This window comes from Apium graveolens, chromosome 4, assembly GCF_009905375.1.
Source record: "Apium graveolens cultivar Ventura chromosome 4, ASM990537v1, whole genome shotgun sequence".
Classification (NCBI taxonomy): domain Eukaryota; kingdom Viridiplantae; phylum Streptophyta; class Magnoliopsida; order Apiales; family Apiaceae; genus Apium; species Apium graveolens.
The window spans coordinates 309,810,233-309,832,085 of NC_133650.1; the positions used below are offsets into that span (position 1 = coordinate 309,810,233).

Here is a 21,853-nt window from a genome sequence, read left to right on the forward strand (position 1 = left end):
TCTCTTAAGAGTATAAGATAAAAACACAATGAGTGTTTTACAAATAATCTCTCCGGGTGTAAATTACTTATAAGAAGTGTTTCTGAATGAAATTATAGTTAGAGTGATTATTTATTGAAAATGTTATCAAATACTAGTCTTTTTAGCCAGAAACATAATTTAAAGGAACCTGATTGTACGGTACCATATACCAAAGGTTTATATCCATTGTTTATATGCTTTCGCTCTGATCCTGCAGTATTCAAATCTATATATTACGCCATTCTGTCTCTTTTAGGCATTTAAATGACTTTTCATATTTTTATCCTCTGAAACATATTTAGAAATGCATCTTATGTTCTTGTTTTGTACGCAGTTGACTTTGATCATAGTGGAAAGTATCTTGCAACAGGAGGTTCCGGTATCAGGTTGGTTTACTACTTAAAATGTCATTGATTTTGTATAATTTTCCTCTGCCAACATTTGTGGTAGTCTGCATCAATTAGGCTTCTGCCCTGGATCATTGTAACATACTTTGCTTTTGCAGTATTTACGAGATTGCTGAAACGAATCCTATTACAACCCTCTCCCTCCCTCGTATGTCTGACAAAGGTATTTTTCCTGAATTTTTTTTTTTTTAATTTTTACATAATCCTCTGGGATGTCATCACCTATACTGTTAGCAACTCACTTACCTCTTTGAATGGTTTTTAGGTGATCTGTCATGTCTGAAATTCGGAAAGGATGCCAAATACATTGCAGCAGCTGGGACACTGGATTCAGATTTATTGTTATTTGGCTCCTTTGAAGGAAATGACTCTTAAAATGTTGATTGAATAGTGGTGGTGAGTTATTATTATTTGACATTTTCATGCTGTCAACAGTGTTTATAGCCTGAAGTACTTGAATAAATATGTACCTACTTTTTTAAACATAAACTGTTTTATATATAAACTGTTTTATATATGAATTTTGCTTATGAATAAGCAATTTTGCTCTCTTAACAATAAGTTAAGATCGCTAAAATTATAATAACTAAGCTAAAACTCAATTCATTTTTTTTTAAAACAAACTTAATTCATCTTTTATTTTTAATGGAATTTATGTTGGTAGTGCTCATTTTCAACTCCCCTTATTCTGATATGTTCTTGTGGATACACAATTTAGCGTGATCATTTTATACATATCATGATTCTTACACAACTCAAAATTAAACATTATCGTTCTTCTTTGATTTGTTCTAATTTCTGCTCTAGTTAATTCTTTCCCTTATTAAATGTTAAAATTTGTTCAAGTGTCAAGTTTATTTCTTAATTTGTGGCTGTTTTTGAAATTTATATTAGTAGTACTTAATTTTAATTGCCCTTATTTTGATTTTTTCTTGGGGATGCACAATTTAGCCCCATCATTTTATATTGATCATTTTATACATATCGGGATTCTTACACAACTCAAACGCAATGATTTTCCCACCTGTGATGTGCAACTCATAGTTGGTGAATTAAAATTCTAATAGTTTGGTTAAGACAACATTCTGAACTGCTCTTAGAATGATTTTAATTTGACTTTGAAATATTTTTCGACGTGTGCATTTTGGAACATGAAATGTGAATTTTAGTAGTCTTAAATATTTATTTAACGACATGTTATATTCTTTGTCTATGTAGGGTAATACACATACCAGGTTTTTATTAGAGAGATGGATGCATGATCTTGACCTGAATATGTTCTACTGTCTATAAATTTAATTACTTTTGTTAACTGGTGCTTTTAAGCAAATTATGTAACAATAATATATCTTAAACTTGATATAACAACTGTTTGGTACTTGTGTGATAGTTTTTAATGAATGTGTGGGGAATGTAACTTAAGTTTTGTGATTTTTGGTTACTTCAACTAAATTTAGTTGTTTAGTATTTAGTATAATGTTGTTACCTGTCATTAAAGGTGAATGGTTAGTTAAATTGATAATTCAACGAGACATGTTACAATTCTGGAGAATTAAGAATATATGGCTTCTGGTTATTTTTGTTTCCTTGAATTTAATCATATAAAAGACACCGTCTTCAATGACTTTAATGAGTAAGCGGAAAATTTAAAATTCAATGAAAATCGACAAGTGGGAAGTTCAAAATTTCACCAAAATGTTAAAGAGAAAAGGTGAAACTTTGACTTAAATTAAAAGCAATTGTCAATATGTCCATTTTTATATAAATTCTACCGCGAAAAACAATTTCTACCAGTTTAAAAGCCACCGACAAAGGGCGGTCGATTTTGTACTAAAATTCATCAATTTCGGTCGTTTATGGCTAAAAGCAATCAATTTTAAATCAGTGACTTTTATCCTTTTTTCTTGTAGTGGTTCGTCATATGTTTTCGGGCTGTCTCTTGAAACTTAGATTGTGTCAGTTGGAAAATGTGTCTGTTAATTAATACTTATGATGTCATCATTAGTCTTCGGGGTTAAGTATACTAATAATGATGAATTAACTAATACTACTAACAGTATAACAAGTCTAATTTTATCAACAAATATTTCGACTTTTTAAATAAATATTTTAACTATTTAGTTCGGTCAAAGTTTAATATTTATAAACAAAAGTATGAGTAATTAAAGTAAAGCAAGTTTATAGAGGTGTATTCAATTCAGATTTTAGAGAATTTATAACATTTCATTAATTTTAAATGGTTGTTGCTGATTTTGGCTGATTTTAATTGTACGCGGATTTTAACGGAGTTGTTGAATAAATCTCATATAATCCTACTGATTTGAGTAATGATTTCTACACCGTTACTCAAAATCTCTTGAATAAATCTCATATAATCCTACTGATTTGAGTATGATTTGAGTATGCATCAAAATCTCTTGAATTTTGCTAGGATTTCTCAAAACATAAAATACACTATCTAATTTACCAAAATCTACAATTTTATAAAATACAAAAAAATCCATGAACTTTTGAATATCACCAGATTTTAATGGATTTTTTAAAATCCAAATTAAATATTATCATATTTTAATGGATTTTTTAAAATCTATATTGAATAACCCCAAATTTTAAAAGACTTTTTATAGTCCCTATTGAATGCCAGCAGACTTTAAAGAATTTTTCAGAATCCAAATCGAATACCCTAGAATTTTCAAAATCCAAATATTGATAATTATTGTGATGTAAACAAAGGTTTAATAATATTGTTTCGTAATTCAAGTCGAAAACTGTTTTAGGTTAAGCCCATCCATCATTATTAGAGTATAAAATATAAGAGAGAAAGAGATATTTACAAAACACAGAGCCCCCACAAATTGTAATCGCGAAGAAGAGAGATCGACGAACATGGAAAAGAAGCAAGGCGATAATCTGAGCATATATGTGCATGCTGTGGATCCGCTCGTAGGATTCAAGAATATTAGAGGAGATTTGTATGACACAGTTTCTGTGCTATACAAAATTGAGATGGATCGTGTCAACTACGATAGTGCAGCAAATTTTTGTGACCAATCTAACCTTCGTGAAAACCCTAACCTAGAACTTGATCTTCCGGTGATCAAACCGGTTTATACTTTTTGTAACAGTAAAGACATGTTTTATCCATCAGGTATGTCATTTGTTAATGTTGGCTCCAAATTGTATTTCATGGGTGGTTCCTTGTCTTACAAGGCACACTTGTTAGGTTTAACCTTATACGATGATGACTATGAGAAGTATAAGTATGTTGATGAGAATATACCCATTTGTAGTGCATTCGAGGAGTACCTAGAGTGTTTTCCTCCAGATGTTTATGTCTTTGATTGCATTACCTCTCAGTTATTGTACCCGGAGGATTCAGGAATTCCTCCCATGAAAACCGGTAAACCTAAAAATCCTATTACATTCGTTGTTGACAACCAAATCTTTGTGCTTTCGTCTAGTAATGGCCCAAAGGGAATGACTCACTTTGAGACATTCAATCCAATATCAGGAGAGTGGAATGAGTGGAAGACGCTTAAAGAGCCTAAACAAGATTTTTTTTCTGAAAGGAAAACTGCGTGTGGCTCTGCAGTCATGGGTCGTAAACTGTTTGTTAGTTTTCATTCAAATTGGGATGACATTTGTATGCTTTGGTATGACATTGATACTGATGACTGGACTTGTTGCAAATCTCGGTATCTTCCCAAAATCTACCGGGACTCTGTGTTTGTTGATAGTACTATTTATTCCACTGTGGGTGAACCATTTGAGCACACACATATATATTGTCCGGTGCTTTCTTTTGATGGTTTTGACTCTACTAAGTACATTGAAGGTGTTGCTCAAAGTAAGAAGTTGAAGAAGCATAATCGAATGTGCATAAGTGATATGAGAAATTGGCCTACATATATTAATGGAGATGGTTGCTCCACTAGACGTTTATTTCACCTTGGAGGATTCCTAAACGGAACCAACAAGAACTCTAGGTGTCTTGGGTTGGTGGAGCTCTTTAAACCCTATGGCGGGGGATCTGAATATGGAGTTGAATACAAAACTCAAAGTGAGTTGCGTTTTGTTGTCTTTGAAGCCTCTGAAGGAAATGCGTCTGATGGCAGCTTTAATGGAAGGACTATACATGCATGTTACTTCTCAACTGACCTGCCAAATGATTGTAATCTTAATTCTGCTTGTGTTTATAGCAGCTGATCTATGTGACAAACAACTTACAAGAGCTATTTAATATTTTTGCTTAATATTCAAAGCTTGTTATGCATCTGCTATCTTGTGATTTTCTGGTGGATGATTTATTATATTTGTTTAGAACAGCTTGTTTCATATTGTTTCATATGTTAAAGCTTTGTAAAATTAAAATTTGAAATAATTGTTTTTTCCAGGTTTATTCAGTAGCCACTAATCCTTTTCTTCCAGTTTTATATATCCATTGCAGGCTCAAGTTATTCCAAGATATACAGCCTGAAAGTAGGCTAGCTTCCAAATATCGGAAGTAAATTTAGGTGTTTGGACAATCTGATGCCTGGCATTTAACAAGAACCTACCGGTTGTATCTTGTATGTATGTAAATCCTTATTTTGGTTTTTAAATCACAATTAGCAAGATGCAGCTAGCCCTAAGGCGTTCTGGTACTATATAGTTATACTGTGCCATTGTCTTAGATATGTAAAACTGAAAGGAAAGAAGTTTCCGATTCATTCAAATCATATCAATAGTTCTGTTAGTGGGCAAGGGGGAACACTTGTTATGTCTAATTTAGTAGTTGTGAACTTGAAGAGGATGCCATATCTAATGCATAGGGAGTAGCACAGCAGGTTCTAGGTAGACAATGTACTAATTTTACTGTTAGACTTTTTTTGGACTTCTGACTCTTTTCAGCTGTCTGATCTAGAGGTTTGCAATTTCTTGAAGTGCACTGGTATTGTAACTGAAATGGCATTGTAAGGATGTTAGCAAAAGTTGTGTTAGTTCCCTGTAATTAAAGAGAGTAAAATGAGTAAGAGTTCAGTAGTTGCATCAGCACATGTGCTTGGAATGTTATGGAATCTTTGTTTAAGAAACAAAAGAAGTTCCACAGTTTGTCAAACCTCAACTTCTCATCTTATTACCTGCCTACTCTTCTGCTGGTAATCTGTATTGATCTTAAGGATATAGCTCGTAATATCTTCGGAGTCCTCATAGAGAGACACAATAAATCTTCTGAAATGAGGAGCCAATAAAATTTACAAATCCCCCACCCCAAACCTCTAAACTGACATCTAACTGTGAGTATTTTCTTTAATTTTGAGCTAAACACCTATTATGCAGGTACTGGTAGGCAGGGAGGCAGGAAGGGGGGCTTTAAAGACATTGAGGAAATATAGGCAATTCAATCTTGAAAAGCTCTCTGATTATAGATGCATCTCTTGTAATGCATTTGATTGGGGATTCATATTTATAAATTATTCTTAATCTTATCAATCATCATTGTCTGAGAATATAACCAAAAATCTGATACATCTCATACATAAGTTTAATATGTAGATATGCTGTTTGCTACAACATATAGATTGAGATTTTGAGGCCAAATGAGCAAGTGTTTCATTGATTTCCAGTTTGTTCCTTTAATCTTACGCTTGCACAAAGGCACAATCTGCTATGATGTCTGCTGTTATTCTAAACTAGCAATGCCAAATTATATAAATTTATATTTAGATGGACCCTTGTACATAAGCTATTCACATACAAATCTACTTGTGCATGGTTCTGCATTGCAATGTTCAAATTTCAAGTTTTGTGACTGTTGCATTGCATTGTATCGCGTTTTAAGCCAGATTGCCAGTTTGTTGAGCATAATAATGATCCTAAAGGTTAACTATCCATTGTAAGGGCTGAGAGTTTAAATAATTTATGAAGCTACTTTCCTTTTCAAAAAAAAACAAGCACTAATGTATGGGATTAAGGTTCCGATTCTCGTTAACAGGGCTCAGTAACCACGAACCAAACGCTCCCTATTTTGTTAAGACTTTGCTTTATACACACAACAGATTTTTAAGCATAAACATCATAGAAGAACAATACTGTTTATTTACAATCCTGGCAAAACAAGAGAACAGTGACAGTATCATCACTAAAAAAGCTCTATGCCCCAACTTAGCTCTATGCCACTACTTGCAAATTGGAAGCTTCAAAAGCATCTAAGATGTTAAATTCTATTGCAAACAACCCTAGTCATAATTTCACTAAATAAAGGTTCAGTACTAAAAGTTACTTGCTATCACGCAACTTAGCGGCCTATACTGTTTAATAGCCATTTCCTTCAGACAATATGAGTTCCAACAAACAACGATAAGTCTCTCAAACACAAAAAAGGTCTTACTGCCGCACACAGTTTAGAGAAATGTTGCCATGCTTGATGCCACGTAAAAGGTGTTTGGAGGAGCCATATTGTGGATAGCAATAGTATGGGCAGCAAGCTCACTAAAAGGCCATTCTCCTAAAAATGTATAACTGCACAATCTCAGTTGTCACAGTAGGGCGCTTCACATATAGTCTACTACTTACTGCCTGTGCTCAGTTTCTTCTATGCAATTAGTACTCTATGCACAAAATTAATACAAAATCTCCCTTCTGATTGCAATATTAATGTTTAAAAGTAGAGTTGTCCAGTAGAAAATGGAGAGTAGTTAGTAATACAACTAAAATCAAATATCTGACTACTACAAGCCTACAAGTAAAATTGTCTAAAACGTAATATTCCAGGTCCCAGGAGACACAATCGCTATTGTCTAACCAAGTTTAATACAATTGCATTCACAAATTTTGATTACAAAAGCCCGAAGAGCTTTGCCATGGTTGCGTATACCATTGTCAGTGAATTCAGAATGGCACAAGGTATACATAGGCATGGCAAAAGGCAGAAGAGCTTCTGAAATTTCTTGAAAAGAAACAGAACACCTTCAATACATTAAATTGACACTTTACAATTTACATCCTCATTTCATCTAATAACATGAAACAAGGAAACAAAAACAAAAGAAAAAAAATACCAAATACCAAAAACATACATAAACATATTGTCTGTTCTATGAATCATTCAAGAATAATACCATTCTTATTCTTAAATTACAAAAGCGGAAATATGAATACTGAGTAACCTGTCTATCAAGTGTTAGAGGAAGGTCCTTAGCATGATCTTATTTTAACATTCTAACAATAATAAGACCAAATTAAGCAAGATAAGCACAAGCAGCATTAAGAGTACCCGTACCAAAAAGTTGGGTTGAGAAGCGGGATTCATAGATAGCACTAACATGAAATTCCTCAGCTGAGTGGAGTGCCTGAAAAGCAACAAAACGTAACTCGCATGGAGGATGAGAACCCTTGAGTTCATATTCAGGGGCGAAGGGATCGAAAAGCTCCACCAAACCGAAAACCTTAGAATTTTTTTGGGTGCCCTTTAGCAATCCTCCCAATTGAAACAAGCACTTGGTGCATTGTCCAGATTGATTAACGTACATTGGCCAGTTGCGGACGTCTTCTAAACATGCAGGAATATGCCGACTCAATTCAGTAACCTTTTTGAATCGATCGCGAGAAACATAATCAAGATTGGTCCCGTCGTCTATAGACTTAAGAGGCCCAAAACAAAGAACAGGAGATTTGTTTTTGAAATAGCCGCGTGAAGCTAAATAAAGAGTGTCCTTGATAAAAATAGAGCCAACTGACATTAGAGGTAGCTCATATGAATCGTGTGAAATCCATTTATCAGAGATGACATCGTATGAGAGAATAAATCTACTACGACCCATAGAAAAAGTTACTAGAAATTTATCCTTGATAAGAGTTGAGCCAACCGGAGAAGTCCTCGAATGGAATAATGGTTCCGGAGGCTCTGCCAGTTTCTTCCACCCCTGCCCTGGTTTCAACGACTCGAACATAATCATATCAGCATGAACCTTGGTAGTCGAAAGCACAAAGATTTGATCATTGGCAACAAACGTCAAAGGATTCTTAGATTTTCCTGAATGCATGGGTGGACAAGCATCATCAGGTAGCAATTCACAGGTGTTGCAATCAAAGACACATACGTCAGGAGGATAGTTTTGCAACTCGTCTTTCAAATAATTGTACATGGGCAAGCCATAGCCATTGTCATACTTGCAACCTCTAAATTCCATATCGTAACATGATACTCTCAACAAGTCCAGTGTGTAAGTGAGTGAACCGCCCATCAAATACAATTTAGAACCCAACAAAACGCATGACATACCTGCAGGGTATGGTTTTACTCGACGATAGAAACAAAAGATCGGATCGATCAACGGCAGAGATGATGACGGTGATGATGATGGATTTTTGGCATTGCAAGACTGGAGAATATGAGAATCCATCTGGAGTTTATAAATATAAGATACTATACCGGTCTTCACGATGCATGGTTCTAAAACATGCAAAAAGATTTTCATCTTTTCGCTCCTTTCCTCCCCTGTCCAAATCGTTTGACACATCTTTGATTTTGATCTATTTAAATTTCAATCCCTAAACCTAAAACATATACGTACCTATATATATAGGCACGCTAATCGGATCCTAATCGTTTTTAAAATTGGATTAGTTGGATCAATCGGGTCGGTTGACCCGTTTATTAAACGATTCGAGTTAGTGTCAAAACTTTATTTATTACCATTTCTCTTCTTTATCCTAAAATAAATTACTATAAGATATTTTCGTAAAAAATTTCTTTAAATTTTTAGCCAATGTAATATTACAAAAACAAGTATATATAAATAGAGTAAAGTTCTATGGAGTCCACTTTTAATTGGAGTACTCGGAGTCCATATATGTTATGCAAGTAAAATATAGCTTAAAATATTGCAAAACATATTATTTTTCGACAAACATCACTATTCTATTAAAAATCTTGTAGATTGCATACATTTTACAAGCGGAACATTACAAGAATATATTATTCTACAAAACATGTTTGCAGAACATAAATGTTCATGTTACAGAACATATTGCAGAACATACATAGTGTACCGTAAATATATGAGATTTGCATGATTTTGTTGAAGTTATGCTATTTGTGTGACATGTTTTGCAAAATAACACGTTTTACAAGATATTTTATTTGCAGAACGTAGATGGACTCCGAGGACTCCTACAAAAAGATGGACTCCATAGAAGTCAGCCCTATATAAATATATTTTCTCAATATTTTTTATAATCATTATATCATTATATTAGTTATATAAAAAGAAAAGACGCTTCTCATATCGTTTCAATTTATTTTTGTAATTGTCTCAAATTTTTATATTATTAAATAGAAAAAAATATTATATTAATCATTGATTAATAAATAATATAAATTTTTGATATTATATTTGTGGATAATGAAGATCGACTCATTGGAGTAAACATTTTTAACGAGAGAACGATTTCTTAAATTTCTTAATTTATTTATTATTCATAATTTCAGAATTATATAAGAAATAGAAAAAAAGCGGAACAATATCTTAGAAGGCCGTTGCGCGGCTTAATACACCGGTTGAATTTAAAGGATGAACAAAGTATATGTGAATAGACCGACTATCAATAAACGTTTCATTGTTTCCTCTTTAATATATAATAACTAGTATATAACCCGTGCGATGCACGGTTGTTTTAATCATTATATATTGTAAATTCTAATTTTAATATATTGCTGGAAGGATTCGAACCTTATACCTCTTCAAAAATATTATTTTTTTAATAATTTTAATATATTGCTGTAACCTTATATCTCTTAAATAATATTAATTTTTAAGAATAAATCAAACGGTTCTCGTCAATTTGATCTGACGGCTCTGGATTGAATGATCAATTAACAACAACCACCAACAACCCAACTTTTAATTTTTCTTCTTTAATATAATACTATAGATAATATAAATAGATATATTTATACCTATTTTCTCATGTGAAATCAAAATCAACTATTACGTAAAAAGAAAAATAAAAGTAGAATTGATTTGTGAAATATTTTCTCACTTTAACTAGGCGCGCTGCCCTCTACTCTTTTATCTATTCCAATTCAAAAAATATTTAGCCGAAGGAATCGATCATTGTCATTGTCTCTATATATACATTAGGCACTATTAGCACCAAGGTGCCTGCCTCATTACACTTCAAACTTTTTTCTTTCTCTACCACATAAAAAATTTCGGCACCTCTTTGAATCCACATCATGTCGAACCTGAATCCTCCGACAGCTAAGATTCTATGTAAATCCCACGGTTTTGAAATAAAGAAGAAAGAAGAAGCTGGGACCGAATTTTGGTATCCAATTTATACGAAAAACCGCTACAGATGGGAAGAATCGGATTATTGTCTTATTCCGAACCTCGAAAACGCTACTCTGTGTACTGTAAAATATACTTGCGATCTGGCAACATGGTTGGCTAATAACCACGTATTCAAGCCGGAACTGTTTTTTGTTAGGAATGATTTGGAAGAGAGTCAACTGACGGGTGCTGACGAGATCTTGATACAACTTTTTCCTAACTTTCCCGCTAAATTATGTGATCCTGAAGCATATGATCAAGTAGTAGTACTGAGTAAGTTAGGTTTGAAGCTTCTTAAAGGCATACTTAAGGCGGTAGAGACTCTTCATAAGAGGCCTGATTATTATCGCGGAGATCTATCCTCTTTGAGTAGTTATGTTGTTACAGAGGTGTTCCCTCAGGGTTACCACAGGGTGGACAAGATAGAAATTGATGTATGTTTAACCCCGGGTGACTATGACGGTGGCAGATTCATTAGGCCGGGACCTCATCAGGAATTGGACATCATCCGACTAAAGAAGCTCTTAATTGAAACTATACTTGTACTTCCGGACAAATCATACTTCACTAATTACAATGGGAAAGTAGCTGGACCTCGTCTGCCTAGATCCTTCGACGATCTTAAAGCTTGTTTCAATTCATGCCCAACATTACATTCACTTAACTGGGACAACAAAGCAAAGGGTCAGATTTACCATCACTATGCCATTATGGATGCAGTTGACCGCGTAATGAGAATTAACGACTTGTATGATAATAATTTTAAGACTCCGTGTGACCGGGAAAACATCAAGTACGTATCTGATCGAACCGTTAGATGGGAGTCATATATCAAAAAGACAATGGCTAGTCCTTTGCGACAGTTTTATGAAGAACCATTTACCGATTTAACTGTCTTCCCCCCTATACCAAGATCACGGTCCTATCCTACTAACATGCGCGGATTACTTAAATTATTGAAACAAGTCTTCAGCCACATAAGGGATAGATCTTATGCTCCTGAATTTAAGAACGGTGATTATCTCGAACTTGTAGTGGCTGAGGTATTTCACGGTCTGTATGGACAGTTCTTTGACTAGCGGCTGATTGAGAAAGATTTATCAGTAAGAGAATGTGCCTTGGATGATTGTTTTAATTACTATTTTGAAGAAGTGACATATGCTTATATATATTTTAAGATGTACTTTTGTTGGTCTTTAAATTTTGCATTATGTATGCATGGTAGCTTTTTTAGTGATGATACTTACAGCCCTAATACTGTCACTGTTCTCTTGTTGCCAGGATTGTAAATAAACAGTATTGTTCTTCTATAATGTTTATGCTTAAAACTCTGTTGTGTGTATAAAGCAAAGTCTTAACAAAAAAGGGAGCGTTTGGTTCGTGGTTACTGAGCCCTGTTAACGAGAATCGGAACCTTAATCCCATACATTAGTGCTTGTTTTTTTTTTGAAAAGGAAAGTAGCTTCATAAATTATTTAAACTCTCAGCCCTTACAATAGATAGTTAACCTTTAGGATCATTATTATGCTCAACAAACTGGCAATCTGGCTTAAAACGCGATACAATGCAATGCAACAGTCACAAAACTTGAAATTTGAACATTGCAATGCAGAACCATGCACAAGTAGATTTGTACGTGAATAGCTTATGTACAAGGGTCCATCTAAATATAAATTTATATAATTTGGCATTGCTAGTTTAGAATAACAGCAGACATCATAGCAGATTGTGCCTTTGTGCAAGCGTAAGATTAAAGGAACAAACTGGAAATCAATGAAACACTTGCTCATTTGGCCTCAAAATCTCAATCTATATGTTGTAGCAAACAGCATATCTACATATTAAACTTATGTATGAGATGTATCAGATTTTTGGTTATATTCTCAGACAATGATGATTGATAAGATTAAGAATAATTTATAAATATGAATCCCCAATCAAATGCATTACAAGAGATGCATCTATAATCAGAGAGCTTTTCAAGATTGAATTGCCTATATTTCCTCAATGTCTTTAAAGCCCCCCTTCCTGCCTCCCTGCCTACCTGCATAATAGGTGTTTATCTCAAAATTAAAGAAAATACTCACAGTTAGATGTCAGTTTAGAGGTTTGGGGTGGGGGATTTGTAAATTTTATTGGCTCCTCATTTGAGAAGATTTAATATGTCTCTCTATGAGGACTCCGAAGATATTACGAGCTATATCCTTAAGATCAATACAGATTACCAGCAGAAGAGTAGGCAGGTAATAAGATAGGAAGTTGAGGTTTGACAAACTGTGGAACTTCTTTTGTTTCTTAAACAAAGATTCCATAACATTCCAAGCACATGTGCTGATGCAACTACTGAACTCTTACTCATTTTACTCTCTTTAATTACAGGGAACTAACACAACTTTTGCTAACATCCTTACAATGCCATTTCAGTTACAATACCAGTGCACTTCAAGAAATTGCAAACCTCTAGATCAGACAGCTGAAAAGAGTCAGAAGTCCAAAAAAAGTCTAACGGTAAAATTAGTACATTGTCTACCTAGAACCTGCTGTGCTACTCCCTATGCATTAGATATGGCATCCTCTTCAAGTTCACAACTACTAAATTAGACATAACAAGTGTTCCCCCTTGCCCACTAACAGAACTATTGATATGATTTGAATGAATCGGAAACTTCTTTCCTTTCAGTTTTACATATCTAAGACAATGGCACAGTATAACTATATAGTACCAGAACGCCTTAGGGCTAGCTGCATCTTGCTAATTGTGATTTAAAAACCAAAATAAGGATTTACATACATACAAGATACAACCGGTAGGTTCTTGTTAAATGCCAGGCATCAGATTGTCCAAACACCTAAATTTACTTCCGATATTTGGAAGCTAGCCTACTTTCAGGCTGTATATCTTGGAATAACTTGAGCCTGCAATGGATATATAAAACTGGAAGAAAAGGATTAGTGGCTACTGAATAAACCTGGAAAAAACAATTATTTCAAATTTTAATTTTACAAAGCTTTAACATATGAAACAATATGAAACAAGCTGTTCTAAACAAATATAATAAATCATCCACCAGAAAATCACAAGATAGCAGATGCATAACAAGCTTTGAATATTAAGCAAAAATATTAAATAGCTCTTGTAAGTTGTTTGTCACATAGATCAGCTGCTATAAACACAAGCAGAATTAAGATTACAATCATTTGGCAGGTCAGTTGAGAAGTAACATGCATGTATAGTCCTTCCATTAAAGCTGCCATCAGACGCATTTCCTTCAGAGGCTTCAAAGACAACAAAACGCAACTCACTTTGAGTTTTGTATTCAACTCCATATTCAGATCCCCCGCCATAGGGTTTAAAGAGCTCCACCAACCCAAGACACCTAGAGTTCTTGTTGGTTCCGTTTAGGAATCCTCCAAGGTGAAATAAACGTCTAGTGGAGCAACCATCTCCATTAATATATGTAGGCCAATTTCTCATATCACTTATGCACATTCGATTATGCTTCTTCAACTTCTTACTTTGAGCAACACCTTCAATGTACTTAGTAGAGTCAAAACCATCAAAAGAAAGCACCGGACAATATATATGTGTGTGCTCAAATGGTTCACCCACAGTGGAATAAATAGTACTATCAACAAACACAGAGTCCCGGTAGATTTTGGGAAGATACCGAGATTTGCAACAAGTCCAGTCATCAGTATCAATGTCATACCAAAGCATACAAATGTCATCCCAATTTGAATGAAAACTAACAAACAGTTTACGACCCATGACTGCAGAGCCACACGCAGTTTTCCTTTCAGAAAAAAAATCTTGTTTAGGCTCTTTAAGCGTCTTCCACTCATTCCACTCTCCTGATATTGGATTGAATGTCTCAAAGTGAGTCATTCCCTTTGGGCCATTACTAGACGAAAGCACAAAGATTTGCTTGTCAACAACGAATGTAATAGGATTTTGAGGTTTACCGGTTTTCATGGGAGGAATTCCTGAATCCTCCGGGGGCAATAACTGAGAGGTAATGCAATCAAAGACATAAACATCTGGAGGAAAACACTCTAGGTACTCCTCGAATGCACTACAAATGGGTATATTCTCATCAACATACTTATACTTCTCATAGTCATCATCGTATAAGGTTAAACCTAACAAGTGTGCCTTGTAAGACAAGGAACCACCCATGAAATACAATTTGGAGCCAACATTAACAAATGACATACCTGATGGATAAAACATGTCTTTACTGTTACAAAAAGTATAAACCGGTTTAATCAGCGGAAGATCAAGTTCTAGGTTAGGGTTTTCACGAAGGTTAGATTGGTCACAAAAATCTGTTGCAGTATCGTAGTTGTCACGATCCATCTCAATTTTGTATAGCACAGAAACTGTGTCATACAAATCTCCTCTAATATTCTTGAATCCTACGAGCGGATACACAGCATGCACATATATGCTCAGATTATCGCCTTGCTTCTTTTCCATGTTCGTTGATCTCTCTTCTTCGCGATTACAATTTGTGGGGGCTCTGTGTTTTGTAAATATATGTGTGACTTATGAATATTAGTCTCTTTCTCTCTTATATTTTATATTTTCTGATATCGATGGATGGGCTTAACCTAGAACAGTTTTCGACTTGAATTACAAAACAATATTATTAAACCTTTGTTTACACTTTAATTCCTTGATTAATTATAACTTTATTTTATACTGAAGGGTGCATTTAATGGTGATTTTAAAGGATTTTTTTGTATTTTGAAAATTCTAGGGTATTAAATTTGAATTCTGAAAAATCCTTTATAGTCTGATGACATTCAATAGGGATTACAAAAAGTCTTTTAAAATTTGGGGTTATTTAATTTAGATTTTAAAAAATTCATAAAAATATGATAATATTCAATTTGGATTTTAAAAAATCCATTAAAATCTGGTGATATTCAAAAGTTCATGAATTATTTTTGTATTTTATAAAATAGTAGATTTTGGTGAATTAGATAGTGTATTTTATGTTTTGAGAAATATTAGCAAAATTCAAGAGATTTTGATGCATTTGTAGAAATCGTTACTCAAATCAGCACGATTATACGAGATTTATTCAACAACTCCGCTAAAATCCGCGTACAATTAAAATCAGCCAAAATCAGCAACAACCATTCAAAATTAATGGAATGTTATAAATTCTCTAAAATCTGAATTGAATACACCTCTATAAACTTGTTTTACTTTAATTACTCATACTTTTGTTTATAAATATTAAACTTTGACCGAACTAAATAGTTAAAATATTTATTTAAAAAGTCGAAATATTTGTTGATAAAATTAGATTTGTTATACTGGTAGTAGTATTAGTTAATTCATCATCATTATTAGTATACTTAATCCCGAAGACTAATTATGACGTCATAAGTATTAACGAACACATTTTCCAACTGACACGATCTAAGTTTTAAGAGACAGCCTAAAAACATATGACGAACCACTACAAGAAAAAATGATAAAAGTCACCGATTTAAAATTGATTGCTTTTAGCCATAAACGACCGAAATTGATGGATTTTAGTACAAAATCGACCACCCTTTGTCGGTGACTTTTAAAATGGTCGAAATTGTTTTTCACATTAGAATTTATATAAAAACGACAATATTGCAGTTGCTTTTAATTCAAGTCAAAGTTTCACCTTTCCTCTTTAATATTTTGGTGAAAATTTGAACTTCCCGCTTCTCGATTTTCAATGAATTTTAAATTTTCCGCTTACTTTTTCCCGATTCATTCTTCCATAAATTGCTGAAAACGAAAAGAGGTTCATCAAAATTTAATCGAAAATTCAAAACGACTCTTCAAATTAATGATTTTTTGTTTCTCGAATCTCCTACTGGCCGATTAATTCTTTATAACGTACTCTATTTTTTTTGACAAATAGGCGAGCAGCCGTTGACGTTTTCCTAGAATTTTACGCAGACCTCTATGAGATAAATAGTCTTTTTTGTGCAATTCCAAATGTGAAGTAAGTCTCTGTATCATATTGGTGAAACGCACTACTTGAAATTCAACAGACCCCTTGTTGTCTTCGTTTTCCTCTTTCAAAATAATTGCACTGAATGTATTTTTTATCATAAAAAAAGCTCCTTTTACCCTTTAATTTACATATAAAATATTTTATTTTATCGATCAGTAATAATAATATTAGTCATTTTAATGTAGTAATTAGTATACACAAGAATTTTAATTTTAGTTGGACAGGGATAAAAAAGTAGATGGTACGTTTTTACACTTACAACATCAAATAATTTAGAATTTAGACCTAAAATTCGGAATATTCTATAGATTCGTTTATTTTATAGACTTTATCCAAACAAATTGATACGTCATTGACTTAGTATTAAATAAAAATGATCTAATATTAGACCGGGACGTAAGACAGGGCATCTGGGCATCTGTTTGCTTTTCTATATGGTACAGAATATATAGGAAAAATGTACCATCAATCTATTTTTAATTTTTTAATTGTGGATATATTCTTAACAAACTAAAATGGCTTCCATTATTGGTATTAAACCAATATCTATTCATACAAGTCAAGTCTTCTAATCTATAATTAGGCCAAAGAAATAACTTTAATTTAATTAATTCGTTTTTATCTCTATCAATATCAAAATGCTTTTTTTGATCCAAAAGGGGATTCCTGTTTTTTATGTTCTTTTTGTTACAAAATACTCGATTTTTATCTACACTATTTATATTCTTTGAGTTGAAATAAATTAGAATTCTCAATTCTCTACGACGTCTAGATGGTAAAATCTTTTCAGGAACGATAAAATCATGATGTTTTTTGTCTCTCTTTCGAATGCTAGATGTTGAGTATACAACAACGAAAACAAAACCCAAAGCGAATAAACAAGAACAAGAAAATAAACGACAATCACACAAGACAAAGATTTACGTGGTTCGGAAATTCCTACTCCACAAGCCGCACTAATTTTGTATTGATCTCTCACAATTTGTTGTGTTATGATTTTACAATTACATGAATATTTATAAGAGAAGAAACTAGGCCTAAATCAAAATTACAGTCCAAATCTGAAAAGTAGACTAATCCATAAACTAATCTGAATCTAAATAGTCTATTTTCATGGGTTTAATTAATAAACTCCACAAAACCCAACAATCTCCCACTTGGAGTCTGGCCAATCTTCACTTCACTCTTATAAGTCTAGTAAAATTAATTCTTCAATCAATAACTCTAACTAGTGCAGCGCCTTCTCATCAATCAATTCTGAAGGCCAGTTGAAGCTACGCAAAGCTTCAACTTTTCATTCGTAACCACCTTAGTCAACATATCTGCAGAATTTTTTGAACCAAGGATTTTCTTCAAGGACAAAATACCATTGCTTATCAACTCTCTTTTAAAGTGATATCTCAGCTGAATATGCTTCGTCCTAGCATGAAACACGGGATTCTTCGTAAGATGAATAGCACTCTGACTTTTAATGAATTTGCTATTTTATTTTAATCTTTTAAAATCCCCTTAAAATACATGAGATTTTAAAGTATTTCTGGAAATTTCACAAAATCGGCTAGACTCTGCAAGATTTTTTTATTAAACAGTTTATAGGCGGTTGCTCCAATCACATAAAATTAAACCCAAACTATACATATATTTAGTTTTTTGCGCACCGACAACACCCACTATATATAGAAGGAGAAGACGACTCTACAATTATATAATTATATATCTTATTACTCACCAACAATTACAATGGGGAAGCATGGCTTGAGACCAACAGGAAAGCACGCTTTTTCATCCTGCGACAAGATGATCTCCTGCCGGATGATGATCAAGATCCATTATCAGACGGTTACCACATAATTCCAAAGAAAGATGATTTTCCTTATAAAGAGCACATCCTGTTACCTTACGCTAATGTACCTGACGGACCACCTGGTTCCTTGGATGCTAAAAGAACTCCCTGGAGGACCCTACACCAGTGGTTGGAAGATATTAATACTTTTGAATCAAAGCTTTTTCGAGTTAAAGTTTCTAATCACGGACCACTTCATCAAATTGTTCGACCTACGGAACAAGGATTGGCTATGGTCAGAGCTCTGCTAAATACCGTGGCACTTTTTCACTCGAGCACATTACCTTTAACTCATCCGGTAGTTTTTCATGTCAACTTAATTGGGAATCAGGAAATCTTAAATCCCGAGTACGAAGTAGTTATTAAACAGGGAGGAGGACACCCTCAAGCTACCATACATGAAGACATTCTGTTTGTGAGGGATCTAATTTTTGATACTGTTTTGCGGATTGATCGGTTCAATTTCAAAAATTATAGTGCAACACTAGAAGCTCCCCGTCTGCCTGTTGGTTTGAGCATACTTAAGGATAATATGACTAAACACGCTCTTAATCAAAACGCAGACATTACTCAACTTTAAACTGGAAAACTCGTACCAACTTGGTCAAATCCGTGTATGATCGGAAAGACTGTGACGTGCAAACAGATCGTATCTCTTGGCATAACCAAATCCCTAGCACTGGGATTGTACGCAGATTTTACGATGAGCAGGCCAATCATGTTAGCAGCTTGGGGAGACGAGTGGAGAGCTATGGTGAAACAAGAGGCCAACTACTTCGTTTTATAAGACACTTTTCTACTCACGTTAAAAAAAGAGAATATCTTTTTAATGATGACCCCGACGAGAATGCTATAGACTTCAACGATGACGAATATCTGGATTGCGTTTTTTCAGAGATCTTTCGACAGTGGTACCAGCATTTTTGCAGTCATAAGTAGTTTATGATGAAAGTTTAAGCATATTATTCTACTTACCCACTGTAGTTTTACTACTTTGAGTGTTTGAGTGTTTGGGAAATCTATTAAGGGGGTTTATTAACTTATAAGCCCGCAATAACTTATCAATGAGTGTTTGTCTACCTAACTTATAAGTTGAATTTACAATTACTTATAAGCTGATATCTAGTTGATAATTTGAGCCTTGCGAAAAGCTAAATAATTGTTACAACGTTGATGTAGGGATAGTAATGGTGACAATTTCCTCCCCATATGTTGGATTTCTAATGATTCGGAGGATTTGGTAGTTTCTCAGGCTTTGCCTCGGAATGAGAAGGATAGCGAAGATGTTATAGGTGATGATATAGGGGAAAAGATTGCGGATTTGAAGATTGGGGTAACGAGAAGTGTTGACGGAGGAATTTGCACTACAACATATTTTCAATCATACAACTGTTTTTTTACCGTTATGTGACAAGTATGTTTTCCGTTGTCTATCCAACACTCGTGTGATAGAACTTCAGACAATGGTTGTTTTTACCATTGTAGAAAGAGAGGTTAAACAACATGTTAGAGTACTTGTTTTAACATAGAAGACACAACAGTTATTCTAAACAAACCATTGTTGAAACTTTTTTAAACAACTGTTTCTTTATTCAACTATTGTCTAACTAACTTAACAACAATGGTTTTTCTTCAAAACCATTGTTGTTAATTTATTCGATATTTTCATAAACAACAGTTTATAAACTTCTTTTAACTCGTTAAAACCGTTGTCATGAATGTATTTTATTTAAAAGACAATGGTGTAAATGATTTAAACCATTGCAAAGAATATCAAAAGACAACAGTTTTTTCTATAAAATAAATGAGCAATGAGAAATACAACAGTTTTCATCATTTTTTAAGTAGGTTTCACACAACTGTTTACAAAATTAATCTCATTATTTAAAATAAATCAATTTTAAAATAAAATAATATTATATTAATTCAATTGTTATTTCAAAATTAAAATTAAATTTATAATACAAAGGTTCTCTACAAGAATTACAACTATAAGCCCTTAAGTGAAGAATTATAACTATAAGCCTTGATAACTAATAGTAAAGCCATGAGCTGTAATGTATTTGCATCTCTGGACAAATTTCAATATATTATTTCACTTCAAAAGTATACCTTATTGAGTATTTACAGGCATACATATGAAGCAGAAATTTACAGTATGTTAATCAGTAGTTGGCTTTGGCAAAGCTCCGCGGGAAAGGCACAACATCTCTAACATCATTGAGACCCGTGGCATATAAAACTAGGAGGTCAAAGACAAAACTGAAGCCGGAGTTCTTGACAGTACCATGCCTGCGAAGATCCAAGTACCACTCATACTGATGCTTTGGCAAGTTTAACTCGTTAATCCTGAAATATAACGCTAAATCAGTAATAGCATTCAATTGCTAGCTACTTACCTTAAACATTATGTAAAATCATCAGACTAATCAATATTCAAACATGGAACCACCATCAAAGTTACATAGAACGATGAGTATGGAAAGGTAAATGACTAACGATACATATTGTATTTACCTTGATTCTAGCATATCTAAACGCTCCTCATTTTAACTGCCTCTGATCAGAGTTCCAGCCTGCAAATAATTGATTTTTTAATTTTAAGATACAACGAAGTTGTATGCACTAAATCTTGTCAGAGTACTATCTACTTCAAGCTTACCTTTGGTACAATCAAATCGAAAGCTACAACTGTTTTCCCATCATCATTCAGTCGCACATAAAATGGCTTAAGTTCTTTCGGGTAATTGTAGATAATCACTGGTCATTAACCAGTTGAGATTCTTAGACTCTGACCTTATTGTGTACATGTATTGCATAAATGTTCGTTTTGAGTTACCATTGAAGCTCTTCACTTAAGGGAATGCCATGGTCAATGTTTACATCTACACATGACAATAATAGGTACCTGAATGAGTGTCAAAGTTACAGAAACCGCCATAAGCCCCACCACTGACACGTACACGGTCCCGTAAGCATGTATTACAATTGTGTTTAGAAATGACATATCCACTCCCCTTAAATTCATATCATATTTCATAGAGGTTTGCTGCTTTTCCAACACAATTTACCTGTATAGAGAGTATAATTTTAGAAAAAAAAGATTGACAAAAAAATGGTTTTCATGTAAAGTTCTCTCTATCGTACCTGGGTAGGAATCACAATAGCTTCACTAGTTAGAGGAAGTCAAGCATTCCAGCTTTCTGATTTTGCAAGGGAAGATCGTGGAAGAGAATCAAGAAAATTGGCAACATAGTT

General features: G+C 33.6%; 1 protein-coding gene and 1 long non-coding RNA gene across 3 annotated transcripts in view; one reads left to right on the top strand and one right to left on the bottom strand.

Annotated features, from left to right (window-relative positions):
* LOC141721705 (pre-mRNA-processing factor 19-like) overlaps positions 1 to 1,850 on the top strand; it is a 5,584-nt gene extending 3,734 nt beyond the window's left edge. For both annotated transcript variants that reach the window (XM_074524756.1, XM_074524757.1), the window contains exons 14-17: positions 356 to 407; positions 527 to 591; positions 694 to 824; positions 1,647 to 1,850. In XM_074524756.1, coding sequence (XP_074380857.1) covers positions 356 to 407; positions 527 to 591; positions 694 to 803 — 227 coding nt within the window. In that variant the 3' untranslated portion in view covers positions 804 to 824; positions 1,647 to 1,850. The remainder of the gene's footprint in view (positions 1 to 355; positions 408 to 526; positions 592 to 693; positions 825 to 1,646) is intronic.
* Positions 1,851 to 20,584: 18,734 nt separating this feature from the next.
* LOC141717322 (uncharacterized) lies at positions 20,585 to 21,378 on the bottom strand. Its single transcript, XR_012573575.1, has 3 exons — positions 21,258 to 21,378; positions 21,113 to 21,171; positions 20,585 to 20,944 (listed from the first exon to the last, which is right to left on the bottom strand). It is a non-coding gene; the product is annotated as an uncharacterized LOC141717322 (long non-coding RNA).
* Between the last annotated feature and the right edge of the window lie 475 nt (positions 21,379 to 21,853).